Source organism: Thunnus maccoyii, chromosome 1 (genome assembly GCF_910596095.1).
Source record: "Thunnus maccoyii chromosome 1, fThuMac1.1, whole genome shotgun sequence".
In the NCBI taxonomy this organism is placed as follows: domain Eukaryota; kingdom Metazoa; phylum Chordata; class Actinopteri; order Scombriformes; family Scombridae; genus Thunnus; species Thunnus maccoyii.
In genome coordinates, this window is record NC_056533.1 from 30,556,498 (window position 1) to 30,575,582 (window position 19,085).

Here is a 19,085-nt window from a genome sequence, read left to right on the forward strand (position 1 = left end):
ATTCCAGTTTGAGGTCATATTGTACACTCTGTTTTGGATAAGACCTATAGTACTACCAAAGACAAGTATAAGACAAGTATACCAGACAAATTTAAACTGGGGTTTACTCGTTCTTCAAAACGTTAAATCACAGCTTCAGTGCCAAACAAATTTGGAGCAATTGCCAGGGTAACACTCGTCTGTCCAAACCAAAATGCCATTCAACAGAGTTTCAGTCATTATAACAGCATAAAAGCATTTCTGCCCCGTTATCCTACCTTCCAAAAAGTGAACAGTTAAGTAGTTGATTATAGCCTTCAGTACACCCACATGAGAGGCCTTGACATAGCACAGCTCCAGCTGCAACTTCACCTGTCTTTCCACTGTAGTTGATCAGTCTCTGGTAGCTTATTTGCCCGTTAATACTTTCACTGTAGCCTTTTATTTTTCCTGCAAAGAAAATACATATTTACCATTAATGTGACAGTGGATCAAGTCTATATTGAGAGGGTTTGTATCTTTTTTTTTTCAGGTTAGCTTGATGGTGATGCTATAAAGCTTTGGACCCTTTCTGTCCCCAGTATGATGTGATCAGGGATGACTTGTGACCTTCTGTCTCTCACTTGCTTTTAACTTACTGGAGGTACAAATTCATTCTCGCTATGCATACATCTGACCTATCTTTTTCCTTTTCTTAATCCACAAAGAGCAGGATCAGTAATAAGACAAGCCTAAATAGTGCTGGGGCCTGGATTTAAAGACAAATGGCATATTAGCAGTATTATTTTTGTTAACTGCTTGAACCTGGCTGGCATAACAGAGCCAATAAAACGTTAATCCAGTCACCACTTCTCTTAACAATTGAGACTGAAGGAAAAAAGAAGGTTTGATGGCAAAACAGAGGCATTTGAATGGCAATTCAGCACAAGTCTGTTGATGGTATCAGTGGAGAAGGAGAGGCAGATGACCTGGTAGTCTCTAGAACAAAGTTACACATCTACAAGTAAACATGACTTAGTAATAGTGATATACTTAGTTTAAATGTGAAAGAGTGGTTATTATTACAATTTTTTTTACTGCTAGGAATAGCCAAGAATATATTATCATACCTTGTCTGAAGTTATGTCGTTGGAGTCAAAGAACTTATACAATTTAAGGTCCAGTTTCACAAAAATCTTGCACCATTTCAACCGGAAACATTCAGCAAATCTATCAAGCATCACAATCATTACTTGCGCAGCCACATCGCCAGAAACAACTGGATTAACAAATAAACATGTTATTAGCTAAAAAGGTAGAATGTGACAAATAAATAGAAGCAAATATACATAACACCCATCCTCAAAATTAGCCCTGAAACCAAACAGACAGAAAAATTTCCCTTAAGACTCTTAATTGCAGAGACAGTCGAATGGTTACAGAAGTCCACTACATCTGGATCCATATCTCCCCTGCTGCTTTCTCACTGTTTAAAGAAGGAATAAAAACACTTAACGTGAGTGAACTGTTCACTCTCCTTGGGAATAAAGACTGCATTTGCGTAGCTATGTGTGAGTGTTGTGAAGTAACTTTATAGTCAACATTTGTAGGAGAAAAGTTGGTACAGGATAAGCAGCTCAGTGAAACATATGATCCATGTCTGCAAGAGCTCTTCTTGTCTGTCAGGTGCAAACTACTTCACGTCAGCCATTTTGAGATGATGCTGCATCTCGCTGCAAACGGAGTCTGCAGCAGCATATAAGGCCTTGGGGAAGAAAACTAAGAGCCAGTGAAAGTCTTTTTATCCTCCGATTTTGCCTCAGAAAAAAAAAGAAGTCATGGTGGTTTGGTCAGTATAGGAGGATGAGTGCAGGGGTGTTTTTGCATGGTGGCTGAGATTAAGACCAAAACCTAGGAGGCCTGACTGAGAACATGCAATAACTGATCATCAATCATGATCATCGATTTAATGTTAAGGTGGCAATCCATGAACACTGCTGTGTCTCCATTTGTAACATATTTGTCATTATTACAATATTCCAGTAATTAAGACACTATCCAACAGTTATCATATTATTGTGTGCACTATGCGGGGCAGCAGGAATGAAGTTATGATATACTGAAGTGTGATATATCAAAAAATGGGGAAGGGCTCAGAAGCTCGTTGGAGGTCAGAATTGGAGGCAAAGCAGGCAGCTTTGCCAATTGAGAAGGCTTAGAGGTCAGACGTTGTTGGGGCTAACGTTCTTCAGGTTGTTGAGCTCCAGCTCCAACTGGCGTATTCGCACGTCCTTAGTCGTCAACTCCTCTTTCAGCCGCCGCAGCTCGTCCTGCTGCCGGAAGAACATCCGCAAGAGCTGCATAAAGAAAAGTGAGAGAACATGCAAAAACATGCATGTAACAAATGTACTTTGACACACAAAAATAATGATAACAGAGGAAATTTGCAGAATTAACTGCAAGGAGGGAAAACATTTTGTAGTCACTACAGGAAGCTGTGGGAGGTTTGCACTGTGCACACCTTGCAACAAGATTAGTAGTAGTAGTAGATTAGATCAGTATTTTTCAAAACATTAGTCTGTCAGTTGACAAAAAAATCTCACTTCAAGGTCCATTTAGTAACTGTTCTGGATCACATCAATATAAATATATAAATATATGATTGAGAGCTCCAGAACAGCTATTAAATGGACCTTGAGGGTGATTTTGTCAACTGCTGATTCCAAGGTCAAGAAGAAAGTTAGTTCAACAAAATAATGTTGATTCAAAGGGCCCTCACTAGCTTTCCCTTGAGCAACTTTTTTCTTTCAAGCGAATAACCAATTAGTCAGTTAATTTTCCTAATTCTTCACCCAATCAGTTGACTACATCAATCCGATGTAGTATAATCACCAACTCCCAATAATATGTCAGTACTTTGTCATTCAATTTGCTCCTGGCCATTATTTACTGCATAATTAGTTGTAATATTCTCTAAAAGCCTTTGCAACTATTTTCTAAAACCATCTTTATTAGGTACTTTTATAGTAGAGAAACAGCAGAGTAGAGTATAACAGTTTGATTCAATGTGTTACTTCATGGAATTGCTATAATCAGATACCTCGTTCTCCGTCCTTGGCGGTACGTTCTCCAGCAGGTCGATCCCATTCACTACCACACTCTTCTTTTCCTTCACTGGGGCCTTGAACACTAACTGGTTTGGCCGGTGGTAACCGTCCTTCAGAGACATCAAGACTGGGTCTGTTTTGCACAAAAGGAGCAAAAATACTCTTAAGCATGTGAAAACCAACACAAAGCACAAAGAGGCTTATGTTCTCCACAGATGGGGAGAATCTATTATTGCTCAGGACCAGTTCAACTTGGTACATTTAACTCCTATAACTGTAACAGGAACATTCCTAAGTCTTTTGGTCAATGACACACTGGTTTGCATACTAGCGTTGGTAGTTTTAAATCTTTTTGTGGGTTTCTATTGCACATTTCACATTGGAGAAAGTGATGCTCATTTTAGAAGGCGATATGCTGGTCTTTGTTATGTGATACACTGATACTGAGAGCAGAAATAGAGTACAATGAAGAATAGAGGTGATGGAAAAAGAAATCACACTGTCACCTCTTGGATTCAGTTTCCAAGAGGTGTCCGACACTATTCCTGTGACACTCTTTAATGATGGAAAGGATATATCTATGGGAGTTTGCACCATGTTGGTGACAATACAAGCCATATGTGTGTGCAGAACTGGCAATGAAAGACTAAACAAAACAAAGACCATGCATTACTTTGTTCTGTTTGTCAGAGCTCAGCTTTGTGTATGAGGTATGTGGGTAATGAGTTCCAGCACCGAGCTTGCTGACAAATGTTCTTCATATTGACAAATGTGGGATGATTAGTAATTTCCCTAACACTGGTTTATATTTGGCAAGAAGTGGCTGCTGTTAAAATGTTGCCTCACAAACTAATCCACTGTGCGTCTGAAGTGTTGTTTACCTCGATCAATGCCACTCAGCCATTCGCTGGCGGACAGCGCAGGTTCTGTTCCTGCTGTCATTGGGTAGATGTCCTCCTGGTATGTGTCTGACTGTAAAACAACGAAACACCACACACTTTCAGATGGAATCGATATATATTCTTATTATACTGATTTGATTTGATAAAGGTAACAGAGTATGGTTTATTATAGAAAGTACGGAGAAAAGGTCATATTAAGGTGTCTTGAGCCCCCACCAATGAAGTTGTTCTCAAGTCAAACCAATAAATGACAAAGCATCCTTTTTCATTGTGATTAATTACCTCTGTCTTCATTTGCTCTGAGCTCTGATTAGCTACTCAGTTTATTGTTGAAAAATTTGACAATTTCTGTTCATTACAAGCCAGAATATTGTACATTAAAGTGCCGCTAAGAGATTCTGATTAATGTCGGGAAAAATTTAATTGCTCTTGTATGTAATAATATACTGAAGAAAGGAGTAGAACCAGTTAAATCCGGTATTTCGTTCTCACTGACCCTCCTTGGCACAATCATTGAAACAGGCTCAATCAAGCCCTTCAGGGTGACGAGCTTGTAGAAGCGGTACACCTCGCAGGCTGCCACGTCCAGCCCGTGCTTTGGCATCACACCTGCAGACAGGAACAGAGGGGTGACACAACCATCAACTCACCAATACCCAGAATTCATGGCAAACTGGAGTCACATAAACAAGAGAAAAATATCAACTCGTTGCAATATGACAGCGGACAATGACAGCTGGACAAGTGGAGCCCATTAAACTACATTTCAATTTATCTGCCTTTTTTTTTCTTTAATCAATTTTATCCTTTCAGTCATGCAAGACCACAATTACAGCAGTATCTACTGTAGGCAGAACCCATTCCCACTGTGATTCATTTCTCCCTCCCATCTCTAAAGACTGCTAATGAAGTGGTTAGGACCTTTATTTTAGCTCTCAACAGGAGAGATCATATATTGTTGATCTTTAATGACTTACCGAGTCCTTTCTGTGGAGCCGGGGACCGGAACTCCATTAGGTACTGGATGTACGGCTTCTCTGTGGTAATCTCAAAGTAACGGATGTTGCCGTCCCCCTGCCAAGACACCAGAATGTGATTATATTATAGTCAAAGTGTTAGGTCTTACAAGTCAACCAGTTTTTTGGGGGTTTTTTTATAATAGGGCTCTTAATGCTTGAAGTACAGTGTCATTTTATGTGGCACTGCTACACTCTAACTGCAAGAACAAAACTATGCTGCCTTAGAATTTGCTCTATTTAAAGGAGCTATATGTCAGAAATGTGAAGCAATTTACATGTATTAATCGCTTTCTATTGCCAATGAGTGAACGGGTTGTAATGTCACTTAAATGAAACCTTCCCCGACTTTCTTAGGTGCCTTTAACAGCCTGTGGACTGATTTTTATGTGAATGACTTGGGACATTTTTTCCACGAAAATCAAAAGGATGTAATGTTTATGCACACTTCTGAGTGGCTTGCCTCTCTCTGGCACTAACAGGGTGCAACACTAGCTAACGTTAGCTTGTGAAATGGAGTCCGCTAATGTAAACAAATGACTGGCACCCACCTCAAAACAGATTCAGATAAGTTAACACTACTGCAAAGCCTGTGAAATATATTGTGATATTGTGGTTTTAGCTGGGTAATGTTAGCATCGCTGCTCACTCGTGCTGACGGAGTGTGAGCACTTAATGGCCACCAGTGTCATTAATGAGAAGGAATTTCTGATTCTTACATATTACACCTTTAATGTTTCACACACAATGTAAAGTCATGTTAAAGGTACCCTGTTTTTGACCATTAGTGGCACTATAGAGCAATGTTATTATGAGTGGCACTCCATTTTGTTTGTATTGTGCATGTGTGCTCATGCAGGCAATACATAGTCCTGCCAATGTTTTTACACTATTCCACGTACAACACTTCATACAACACTTCTCACAGTAATTTGCTATTCAAACACATCAGTGCACATGAGGGAAATCTGTGAATTTGCATCTTAAAACTGATGACTGCAAATATTTTAACATTTCTAAGTGTAAAATTTTGAGTATTTTAATAGTGTTACTGACATCCTGCAAACTGATACAACATTTTAGTCACACAAACTTGATATGATGACTGCTAACATAACTCAAAAGCACCTGTCCACACAACTAGCTATGGCTAATGAACTATGGCTGGGTGTCAGATATAAGGTAAACAATATAATTTATCTCTATACATTATATATCTATGTACTGTTCATTGTTGTCACTGAATTTCTTATTGTTTCAATGTCAGCTTATCTTAATAGTAAAAGACTGTCGCAGTAAAAATCTTAATTTTTACACGTAACACTCAACAGTAAATATGAGAAAGATTACAGTGACGCAGTAAGGGGCAGTGCTGACCTTGCCTGCCAGGTACAACATGTGTGTGTCAGCATCATAGAAGGGAAACAGCAGTCCTGAGAGGCCGTCTATATCCTCCTCCACAATTGGCATGGACAAATCCTCCTGGGAGGAGCAACACAGACATGGAATTAAACACACATACTTGCTCCACCCACTCTGGCATTATAGGCATGAGCCATATGGAGGTGTCTGACCTGATCCCAGAGAGCGATCTGCCTTGTGTTCCAGCGTGAAACCCCTGTGGTGAGCAGCCGCTTTAAGTTGCCCAGGAAAACCACTCTGTTTACACGGTGGTTCTTACAACTGGCTTGCTGGTGGAGCAGCACATAAAGATAGAGTGAGGCTTTAATGATACATGCTCCTGCTAAGAAAAATTCATTATTTGATATATTACCGGATGAGATATATTACTCATCATATTCTTGTAATACTACAGAGATTATACATGACAACAAACAGAAATGACTTAGAGACTTAAAAATAGTCAATTTAAAACACATCAAAAACACTTTTGTGATTATTCAGAGCACGAGTCTTCAGGCTTTTTTACATTGTGGGTCACCAAGGTGACATAGGATTGATATGAAGGAGCTCCTCAATATTTTAATGCCAGGTTTTAACCCTCCTATAAAGTTATGATACACTCTAAGAGGTTTTATACCAAGATAAATGTAATTATATCTCATTTACTTGTTATAATAGCACTAAAAACAGTACACCTCTGTTGTCCTTTGTTGGAATGAAAAGTAAATCTATATTTCAGGTATTAAACATGTAAATGATTCATCCTTTTTTCCTCTTCCTGCACACAGGTCAAATCAGAAGCCATTTTATGATGATCAGGCAGCAAGATCACCAAGGTCAAATATTTAGAAAGGTGGTGTGCACCAGCTGCAGTCATGTTTATAATAGTAGTAAATATTTTTAATGTTACCGAGTAAACAGCAGTGTGTAAATAATTAATTTACTCAAAATATTGACTTCTAAGTGGAATTTGTTTAATGGAGCTGCAATTTCCTCACTGGAGTCTAGGAGGTCAGGGACTGCTGGAGAATATGTGGGCACCCAAACATTACACCCATATGTGATTGTTGAGAATCTTATTCTGAAACCATGGGCACTCGCATCCCGCTATAACAGCCTCCACTCTTTTGGAAAGGCTCTCCATAAGATTTTGGAACCAGTCTGCAGGGATTTACTCCCATCCAGCCACAAGGGCGATAATGAGGTTGGCCACTGATGTTGGGTGATATGACCTGGCTCACAGTTGACATTCCAGTTCATCCCCATGGTGTTGGATGGGGTTGAGGTCAGGGCTCTGTGCCAAACTGACCAAACTCAGAAAATAATTTCTTTATGAACATACACTGCTGCGAGCTGGAAGGACTCTGTTGTCTAAAAAAATATTGTATGGTGTCGTAATTAGATTTTCCTTAACTGGATCTGGAAATTTTGACCATATAGTGTGCTTGCTGCCAGTATTTCATCTCATTTTAAATTCTTGTGGTAAACAAGAGGTTAAGTAGAGGTGAAATACATTTATTATTCTTAAAATCTGATTTACTGTATAAATGACCAAAGAATCATGATATCCTCATAAGTTATCATGACACACACTAAAGGATATTTTAAACATAGAGCTCTCACAATTGTTTTTCCAATGTGCATGCATGCTCTCATAAAAATACCAGCCCCTCCCTTCCTCTAACCTGGAGGACTCTCCCAGAGCGCGGCTCAATGACACGCAGCTTCTTGTCTTTACAGCTGGTGGCCAGCAAGCTGCCGTCTGTGTTGAAGGACATACTGAGGATGACGTCAGTGTGGCAGTCGATCATTTTTACTGGCTCTCCGATCTCCAGGTTCCAGATCAGGATCTGACACAGTCAGGAAGGATTGTTTGGGTGGAGCTGTTAGATGGCTGCAGAGCTTGAATCAACGGCATAATTATGTTGCATTATGTTGAAGTTGACTTGGTGTGTCGACTGGAGACAAAAGAGCAGCAGAACTAAGTACTAAATGACTCTGTCCTTTGGAAATAATTAATTTAGGTGTGTTGAGGGAAAGTCAGTTCACTAGGGCTGAAACATTTTTCATTATTGATTAATCTGGCAATTACTTTATTAATTAATCTATTCATTGTTAAGTCTATTAGACCAAAATAGATCAAAATCCAACAGTATTCGGTTTACAATGATATAAAACAGAGAAAATGTTTGGTGTTTTTAATTGATAAATGACTTAAGCAGATTCTTAATTTTAAAAATGGTTGTCAAATAATTTTCTGTTGATCAACAAATCAATTAATCAACTAATTGTTTCAGCACCATGTCACACAATGACAAATGAAATAAGTCCTGCAGTGCGATAATATCTAAAACATGATGTTTTCTTTCCACTACAGCATACATATCTGTTCTATAAATCACATGTTGTGTGTTCATCTTTGAAGAAAAATCAGAAACTGAATGTGAAAAATGTATATTTTATATATTTTGGTTTCATGATGGCATATCTAAGAGGGAATATTTCCTTTAATCTGCATTTACTGCAAGGCCAAGAAAGTTATTGGTGACGGCATGTATTACATGTTGATTTGAACTTGTTGAGTGAAGAGTTGCTGTCGTGGTACCTTGTAGTCGTAGCCAGCGCTGAAGAGGATGCCGCTGCTGGTGGGGTGCCACTCTATCAGACCCACCCGTCTGCTGTGGCCATACAGCTCCAGCACTGCTTCTGTCATGTTGCGCCTCAGACCGCCCTCTGGGATCTCCCATACTCGCACCTTCACATAGATACAGACAATATAAATATAAATATGAATATAAATATAAATATAAATACACCATGCATCATCATAAAGCATGCACACATAAACACAACCATATCTACAGGTATTTTACAGAACAGGTTAATAGGTGACCCATGTTTTTGTGTGGGATCGCAATGTGTTTTTCATAAATCATTATTATGACCTCTAAACCACAATCCGTATGACATAGTGTAGCTAGAGATCCTGCTGATCAAAAATAGCACATGCTATCAATGTAGCCCACTGCATTAGGATTAGACTGGATTACAGCTATGGCTTGAAGCTCTGTGTTGGACCAGAGGAGATTATCCTTCAACAAGTGAAAGTACTATAAAGGACAAAGTACTGGCATGGCTTTACTGTGCTCTGTAGAGTAATGTAACAGGTGTATGTACTGGGGAAAAAAGGCCTACAGGGGTCTTAGTATATGTCATGTAACATGTGAGATTAAGAGTAATAGTGATTGAGGTTTGACATGGTGTCTAATGTCATTTATGTAGTCAGTTACTGAGCAGCTAGTGGATTTTGAGCCTTGCTCAAAGGCATTTCACATCTGTCATTTTCAATGACCAGAGTAGCTGGAAGCCAAACTCCAATCATAAGCTTGTGTCAAGTAAAATTAGTTACCCTGTGGCCACAATAAATTGGTGACCTCTTTGCTTCTGGGTCAGTGGTTGTTAACCTCAGCATCAAACAAATTTCACAGATACAGTATATTCACATCCTCACAGTCAACAAATCATGTCATTGACCTCTTGGTATAAAACAGACATTAAAAACAGACGTGGGTCACTTGCCGAGGTGTCCTCAGAGCAGGATGCTATGATGTTTTCAAAGAAGGGATTCCACTTGATGTCCAGCACATTGCCTTGGTGGCCACACACTTTTGGCTGGTGAGAATCCAGACGGCCCGACTGAAACAGAGTGACAGAAAGACATTGTTTACATTTGATGTTTCTGTTTCAGGCTATCTAGCATGCACAGTAAAATAAATCAGAATAACAATATATATTAAGTTCTACTGCAGTGTGTCATAACATGAGAGATTATAGAATGATAAAGAAAGAAAATAGAGTACACTAGATCAGATTTATGCATGTAGTGTGGTTATTTTGCCTCATGCATTTAAATAGACTAGTCTATATACTGCTGCAGTGGTAAAACAGCACCTGCCACAACAGACAGAAATTATTACACAAAACAAGAATAGAGCAGAATAGATCACAAGGAGGCTATATGGCTAATGGCTATAAGTAATTATCTTCATTCATCTACTAAGAGCATTACTGATGATGGAACAAAACAATCCTTAGCTTTATTGATGTGAACATTAAAGGCTAATATAATATAAAATTTAAATCACATCAGTGAAATGACTTGATAAATCCAGAGCAAAACAAAACAGACCTGGTTATTGTACATCGATGTCTGAGGCAAAGGATTGTTATTGCAATAACCCACAGAGTCCACTGTGGGGCACTGGCTCATAACAACAGACAGACCGAAACCTCTTAATGTCGGTCATGATGTCATGAATGTTTGATGTCACTTCAATCCACTGACCTCTTTTTTATTTCCTCAGAGATTTGTCGATGAGCGTCAGGTCATGCCTCAGTAAAACCCTGAGTGCATACTTGCGTGTGTGTTTAAATGCATTGTCCTCGGTGAACCCTGAAGACTAACAAACTCTACACTTAATAAAAATCTATTTACTATGTTCAATAATGTCCTGAAAATGGATTAGCAGCATCGCCTCCAAACCAATGAAAACATTTTTATTTTATAACAGCAAGAACAATTGTGAAAAAAACTGTGCAGCCTCAGTGAAACTTGGGTCAGATATTCTGCTACATGTTTGAATGGTAAATGTATCTGAATTCAAATTTATGGTTAATTTACTACCAATATTGGTCAACATCAGCTTTCAAATGACCTGCTGGCCAGAGAGATAGCTAGCACTGGGAAATGAGTCTCAATATCTGAGCCACAATTCATTATTATTAATATTATTATTCAATATAATCTCAGCAACATACACAACAGATACATATTTACACAAAAAGACAACAGATTAATAAATATGTGTTGATTGCAGCAAACAAGAAGTCTGGCCATAAAAAAAAGGAAGCATTTTCAAGTTAACATGTTGCCAAAGATACTGATGGCTTCACTAACAAGATAAGGGACACATGCCAAAACCAATAGAAATCAATGTCTGCCAAAACCTGACAACAGTGAGGTGGGGACATCATGTCTGTCAATATAAGAGGAAAGGAAAAGAGCCAGCAAGAAGCAATAACTCTATAAACATAACAGACACATTTAATGATTAATGCTGACCGGTAGGTAACAATATGTGATATAATGGAATTTCTTGAAGGTGGTAATTTCCCTCATGCATGCACATGTATGTAAATTTAAATAAAGTATAGGAAAAAAAACCCTCTTCAATTAGAAAATATAAAAACAAGACAGGCTAATATGAGTTGAAACTTTGATGACACATTAGCTTTTTCTATCAATGTCACAGTGACTGGAAGATTTTAACATGGCCTCAAAATATTAATAATATAGGATCTAAGGGACTCCTCATTTAGTTGGCGCTAATTATCTGCAAAGACATAAAGTCATTTGGGAACCACAGGGATTAGAAAGTCTATGAGGTATTACGAGGACATCAGAAACTATAATGACACGTGAAATGGCTGGAAAGAACAAGACAGTTTAGATTTCATATATTCTGTATATTTGGATTGCACATATATTTTGTTGATATCTCTTCAGCATAAAAACAAAAAGAACATTTTAAATAAATATAGTCCCCGTAATGTTTATCTGCATGACTAGCATGAAAAAGACAAGATCCAAGAGCCTCATTGTCTTTCTGCAGCTCATTTCCTGAAGCTGGGGCACAGATGAGCTCTCCCGGTGACGCACAGATGTGTTGGCCAGGTACCAACGGCTCGCCAGAGGCTCCACACTGTGATTGTTACCAAATTTTATTGATCTGTAATTCCTGATAAATCTTTTATTAATGAGGCTCATCACTGCTGCTCTGTGGTTACAGTATTACTTCATCCTTTTCTAACGGCAGCCTTTCAGTAGATGAATGTTTCAAAATATAATATGACTCCTCTGGCGAAAATGTGCAATAATATTTGAATTATACAACTGGATTCAATAATAGGTCAAGTTTAAACTCTGTAATTTGTCTTTTCTTTCTTGCTGTAGTTACCGGTTTCTTCTCTAAAGTCCTCACTCACAGTGCTGCAGTTACACATCAGTGTTGCTGCATGTTGATTCAAAAGACTATAAATCTTATCAGAGCAGGTTATAAATATTCTGTAGCATACTCTCCCATATGGCCGGCCACTCCTCATTAAACTAAAAAGAACATGCTGAGTCATGTTTAAGTTGAAATCATATTCTGCTCCTGTGGTTTATCACATGTTAACAGACTAATGCCTGCTGTCAGTGCTCTGCCAGCAGTCTTGTTTAGACAGTCAAGTGATCTGGTCTGTGGCACTAGATCTCTGTTGACATGTGATGCTACAGTAGCACTTTGTTACTAGTGAACTCATAGCAATAGCTTAAATGAATGAGCATAAAATACTGTAACAAAATAGCATCTGTATTCATGAATACAAGCATTGTCTACGATGGGTTGGAAATTCCCTTTCTATATATACCATTAAAGCATATAAACTGTACATGAGTCCATGTAGACGACTTTATAATAGGCTTCTATACATTATTATATTACATATTATATCAAGTCCAGCTGATAAAATCAAAGGAGTTAAAATAAACTGCAATAGATTTATTCAAGGTCAGAGATATTAGCTTGTTGCACAATAATCTAGAATAAGATTCGTTCAATCAATATGCTGCACACACAGTTGCACATTGCATCATGCACAGTAGCAGTTGTGATACAGGGCGCAAAAATTAGAACCATCCACCAGCAAAATGGTGGTAAAACATGCAAGTGGCTGGTAGATTTGCTTCACTTACCAGCCAAAAAACAATGGTAATCTATTAAGTGGCTGGTAAAATTTGAACATTCACAAAAAAGTTAATTTTGCACCCTGCTAATAGTAGTCATAGTAACAGTGATTCAAAAAGCACCACACCCACTGCACTCCCTTTCTGTGAGGTGATGAAGAGGTGTTTGTGACCTTGTGTGTCAATTTCTGGGGCTGGTCTGTGTGCCAGGTGGTGCCAGCGGTAGTCCTTCCACTCGCTAACGGCATTGTCTGGGGGCAACCATATGGCTGTCTCGCCGGCTGTCATTGTAATATGTCTGCCACGCTCCTACCTCGCCATTAGGCAAACCCATTACATATTATTTTGTTTATCTAATGGAGCAGGTTGAGCTCATTTTGAAAGCTGTTAAGTGGAAGGATGCACTCTATAAAGACTGGAAAGGATATTTTTTATTTTATTTACTCATCTCATTCAACCTTGTTCAAAAAGCCTCAACTTTACTTCCAAATTGTCATTTTTTCTGCCTATTCTGAGTGATTTCATACACAAGGCATCCCAGAGATTGCTTTTGATGAAGGTATCTCCCAAACAGCTCAGGCAGCTATTGAATTAGGTTAAAGTGTGACTGGTGACATCATTCTCCATGTAAGATTTAAGCCCCTTCATTGATTGAGAAGTGTGGTCTACTTTTCATTAACTTCATTTCCATTCCTCAACTGTAGCTTCAACTTCACACTCTATTACATTTGGCAGAACATGCGTGTATACATTAACAAATAGACTGTAAATGCATGTCACCGTTAAACACCAGCCTTTCACATCACAGTGTGTCTTTTGTATGCATTTGGAGCTTTAAGGTCAAGTCATATAGAAGTAAGGTTTTTACGCTTCATTCTCATGTTATGAATCTTATACAATAGTTAAGTCTACTGATTTGTTGTTGGGACCACAGATACTGCATTAAACAGCCGCCATCATCCCACAGAGCCTGTCATCTGTACTGCTAGGTCATATGATATATGCCAACTCTGAACTCGTCAACTCAGCAGAACCCGAGAAAAAGCTTAAGTGCTACTTTGACGATGAGGAAATTGATCCAGTCATGGTCTTTGGACAGGTTATGGATAGAGTCATTATACAGCAGGGAAAAAAACATACTGAAATACAATCAGTTCCAGAAGATTTGTTACTGTTGATGTTTATGGGTATTTTTTTTACCCTATAAGCAGAATATATATTAAACACAAGTCAGAAATATTTGGAGAGAAGATCTGAATATTAAGAAGGCCAGTGAGGACCGGCAAACAGAATCAAACACAAACTGACAGTGAATTATTTTCCTGAATGTATTTGGGATTTCTGATTTACAAAACTCTGCTCTTATTAACTTGACTTACTGCAAAAACTACAAAAAAACAAGTGGTTTCCTCAACATGCCACGCCATTCCTTCCACAGTGAGGCCAATGTAAGTTCACTATAGTACATAAATAAAGTTATTATTGGAGTTGTTAGTGAGTCACCAAGTCATCATATCCTGAACCAGCCAATAAAATCATATTGTTCTGTCTATGCAAGCAGCCTTTTGTTAATGAGCACTGTGCCAGTGAGTTTAACTTTTATTATCTGATACTGCGACACTCTCCTTCAAATTAAAAAGCTCAAAACAAAGCGAGTTTCATGAACAAAGAATAATGCATCTTAATTACCTAGAGACCTTTGAATATTACCAACAGCCTCACACATTTTTTGAGGCAAATCTAGTAGTGTAGGTAGGCAAAAGCATGTCTGCAAGAAATGAAAAATACCTTCTTTTTCAATTATACTAAGTGATCAGTTGTTCTGTATATAAAAAGATACAGCATGATAAAAGAAAACACCGTTTGCTGATCTGGCAGTGAGCATCACTATTAAGTTTGTGAGTTAAAATCTGAGGAGCATTATTACATAAAATACATGATTGCAGAGCTTCACACAGCCAATAGCTTGTCTTTTTCCATGGCTGAACATAATAGCTCATGATGATATAAAGCAAAATGTAGCTGAAGTCTCCCTGCCTCAGCTTACTGAATACTTCTGCCTGATAACAGCTTGACTTGACCCTGCTTGGCAACCAAGAGCTTCTCAAGTACCTTGGCAGTCTCTCTCTTAAAGAGACAAGGCACTTGGACCAACAATGTTACCTGGAAAGTGGAGTGAAACGCAGTGCCTTGTGTCTAAGTGCCACTAAAGAATGATACATAAAAAAACACACCAAATATCAGGATTGGTAAACACGTCTTGTCCTGTAGAAGCTATCCTGTGCTCTCCAGAACAAACCCATTACCGCTACCACACACAAAATTGGAGCAAACAAGTTTTCAGTTCAATTCAATATTTGGAAAATTACTTTCCACTGAAATCATAGAGAATTTCTCACTTTACTGCCTGCACAATACCTCTGAAATATGCAATTTAAAGGCTTATATTCCATATTAAAATCTACAACATGGTTATAAAATGAATCGTGCTGCAAAAGCAGTACAAAATAAATTTCAAAGAGTTCTCCATAAAGAGAAACACATTCCCTTCTCATGTAATAAGAAAAATAATTCCACACTTTCCATTACAAAAGTGCCCTTTTTTCTTGTTTATGGGCATTACCACAAAGCGTTTATTTGCTCCTATCAGTGTAACCCTGTTACAACTTTGGCTTTAGATTCTGGCTTCGAGATTTAACACTGGCATGTTTTGCAATAGCAGGGAGGGTTAGTGTTGTATTTGTGTAAAAAACAGCTTTCCAGCCTTTGTTTCTGTTGCTTACTGTGCTGTGAAGTAGTTGGAACCAGAATAATATACAAATGATAATTCTACAGGAAAAATGAAAGATCTAAACTCTAAATGAATATATAGCATAATACTGTGACTGCAAGTTACTCAAGCTATGATTGTTAACTAAACATAATGTACATTTTGACAAATGTGCCATGTCTAAACACTATTTGACAAACTGCCTTTTTTCAGAACCAACAATAACTGAGTATTTTGACAGACAATAGGAAAACATCACATATCTCCCCCTCCACTGAAACATATAGTCATGTAGGTATATAACTGCAGGGGTCAACTTGGAGAGGAAGAAATAACAACTTAGATTTGGGGAACTTTCTGTTTTTTTTCCTGAAGTCACCATTAAGTTCTGACCTTGTTCAGCACAGCAACAAAACAGCAAACCAAGAGTGTACTAATAACAGTGTGAGTTACCTGGGATACAGGTATAACGATGAAAGAACCCCCACCGGCGCTCTCAGTGACGACTGCCACGAACTTGGAGTTGACGGCACAGAAGTGGTTGTCATGGACGTTCTTGGTGATGGGGATACCATCGAAGCAGTGCTCCCGGTTGGCTACTTTTCCGTAGACATTTCGAAACTTGGAGCTTCGGTAAGTCGGACGCCATGACATCTGAGGAATACAAAAAAAAAACAAGGCATATTTGTACATCTGTGTAACTGTATGCTAAAGTGCTGACAACATTTTCAGAATCCAAATTAGACGTGAATTAATCATTTAGTTTAAATTTACATCACAATTTCCCAGAGTCCAAGATGCCGTCTCATCTTTGAATTACCTGTTTTGTCCAACCCAAACTATGACAGTGGGTGAGACCACACCATTGGTCCCCATTCCAGTTGGTGTTTCTTTCCATACTGTCAATTGTTTGTTTAGCCAATATATGTAGCATTGCCATCACATATTATCACAGGTTTTGTTTGTGTTTAGCTCTGTGTTACATTTACATTTACATCTGCATTAATGGTTTAATCAAGACAGACAAATATTTAAATTCACTTACTGTTTATTAATTTAAGTCCTGAGTTTCTTGAGTCATAGATTAGCTTGTTTTTCTGACTCACCATACTTTCCAGGAGACAGAGTGGGAGTCACCCAATGACTACCTGCTTTTAAACTCTCACTGACATCACCAGTGATATCTTGGGTTAGACCAAGTATGGGGGGGATTTATTTTACTAAGTCAAATGTTTGGTTTAGTATCTATATGATTTGTAATTATTTTGGCTTATAATGAGGATTATGTTGTGGATGATGTGTTTTGTTGTAAACAATGTTGACTGATACAAGTAGCATTGTTATATGCCAGTTGGTATAAGGGAAAGGACACCTCTGCAAGAAATGTGGTTCTGCCTAGTAGATTGAAGGGCCTATTTAAGGGGAGAGATGTAAGTTCAGGTGAGCAGAAATGAGAGGATAACAGTGTAGTTGTGTGAACATGATCATGAAGTCTGAGTTATCCTGAGTTAAGCCAGTTAAATTATTTGCTTGTATTCATTTCTTTTTTTGAGACACTTGTTTTTTTTGTTACACTGGACAGAATAAATCATGTTTTACTCATTCAGCAAGTCTGAGTCTGCCTCCTACCACCTTCAAGGCCACTCTGGTCAAGCTTCATCACACAAACAAAACACAAAGATATTCAATTTACAGTTGTAAAACAGAAAAGCTGCAAATTTGCACATTTGGGAAGCTAGAAGCAGCAGGTTTTTGGCATTTTCTTTCTTTTTAAAATGTGTGTAGTGTTTATTTATACTACGCAAAATCAATAAAGTACCATGACTTTAACCTGGATTCAGCATCCTAAGAAAATATTTTGCACTTTCAGTGTTTTTTGGTTGAGCTAAAGGCGTACTTCAGATGAAACTCCTGCTTTTGTACTATCTGGTTAATGTGTCTAGCAGCAAATCGAGGAATATTTAAGGATGATGAAATTGCCAAGTTGGTTCTCATTCCAAAACACTATAATAACACTGTAAGGGAAAGTTATCTTCCTCCTCAATGTATTGTTTGGAACTGGTAATGATGATGATTATACAGAAATAATCAGCGAAGTCTACTGTCACATTCCCATCTACCAAACCCACAGTTGCAGGGTGGGCTGTCCCATCTGGGCAGCCATGATAACAGTCACACATGTAGTTGTGGGAAATCTTCCAAACTGGTCATGGGTGTGAGACTCTTGAGGGGTGAAAACTGTTTCGACACCATTTCAAGTCAAGAAAAAAAAAAGCAATAATAAAGACATTTCATCCAGATTACTTAACAACAACAGACAAGGTCATTTTCTGAACCAATATGATTAAACTCCAACAAACACCACAGATTCCACTCTGTCCTGTTGTTTGTCACTCTATTTTGGCTCACATGGATATTGTACAACAGAAAAGCAGCCATTGTTTGCAACCACTACACAGAACAAAAGAGAAGTGGTTATGTTTAACTCAAGATGCTTCTTTTGTTTGTCACTTCACCACAAGAAAGCATTGATTGAGCTCTTGATTTTTTTGGCCATGAGCTAGTTCTGCTTAAGGACTCAAAAGTTGCCTCAGCCACAGGAAGTGGATGTCAAATGCCCTTTAACCCATAAGCAAGTCGTTGGAACAAATTAACATAATACATTTGAGACATTGTCTGAATCCAGATCTGTTTTTAAGCATGACACTAGTGACTCTACCGATGGACTCTACCAAGTCACGACAGGAACTGGAGGGAGAGGATTTATGACTCTTGTCAGATCAGTGGCAGCAATAACGGATAACATCAGGCAATCCTCTATTCAGCATTGTTCTTCGGATGTGGAGGGGAACTGGTAGGAGTGGTGTACACATGCAAATAGAAACATCCTCAGACCACGCCGCTGCTATTGTTGTTCCCTTTCCGTCTCGAACCAGACAGAAGAAATGGCATCCAGTGGGCTATTCAATTACGGGTGATCACTTTGCACTAACTTCAGCACTCAAATACGGCAGATGTAGCGACCCTTCCGCAGTATAATATGACTACTGCTATTATAATAAGCATAGTGTCTGAACAAAGGTTTTTTTGTGTGAATCTTAAATGTGGTGGTGAAACAATTGGTTGATTGGGTGATTACTT

General features: G+C 38.4%; 1 protein-coding gene across 6 annotated transcripts in view; it reads right to left on the reverse strand.

Moving 5' to 3' along the window:
• Window positions 1–86: 86 nt before the first annotated feature.
• The window catches only part of coro2ba (coronin, actin binding protein, 2Ba), a 50,404-nt gene continuing 31,405 nt past the window's right edge, over window positions 87–19,085 (reverse strand). For 4 of the 6 annotated variants that reach the window (XM_042422284.1, XM_042422217.1, XM_042422139.1 and 1 more), the window contains 11 exons: window positions 16,398–16,598; window positions 9,967–10,083; window positions 8,993–9,142; window positions 8,073–8,237; window positions 6,558–6,674; window positions 6,361–6,465; window positions 4,945–5,041; window positions 4,464–4,576; window positions 3,947–4,037; window positions 3,059–3,198; window positions 87–2,315 (listed from right to left, as the gene is read on the reverse strand). In XM_042422284.1, the coding sequence (XP_042278218.1) occupies window positions 2,181–2,315; window positions 3,059–3,198; window positions 3,947–4,037; window positions 4,464–4,576; window positions 4,945–5,041; window positions 6,361–6,465; window positions 6,558–6,674; window positions 8,073–8,237; window positions 8,993–9,142; window positions 9,967–10,083; window positions 16,398–16,598 (1,431 nt within the window). In that variant the 3' untranslated portion in view covers window positions 87–2,180. Of the gene's footprint in view, window positions 2,316–3,058; window positions 3,199–3,946; window positions 4,038–4,463; window positions 4,577–4,944; window positions 5,042–6,360; window positions 6,466–6,557; window positions 6,675–8,072; window positions 8,238–8,992; window positions 9,143–9,966; window positions 10,084–16,397; window positions 16,599–16,989; window positions 17,010–19,085 lie in introns of those variants that run through there. The other 2 variants (XR_006098252.1, XM_042422474.1) reach the window with 2 other exon arrangements.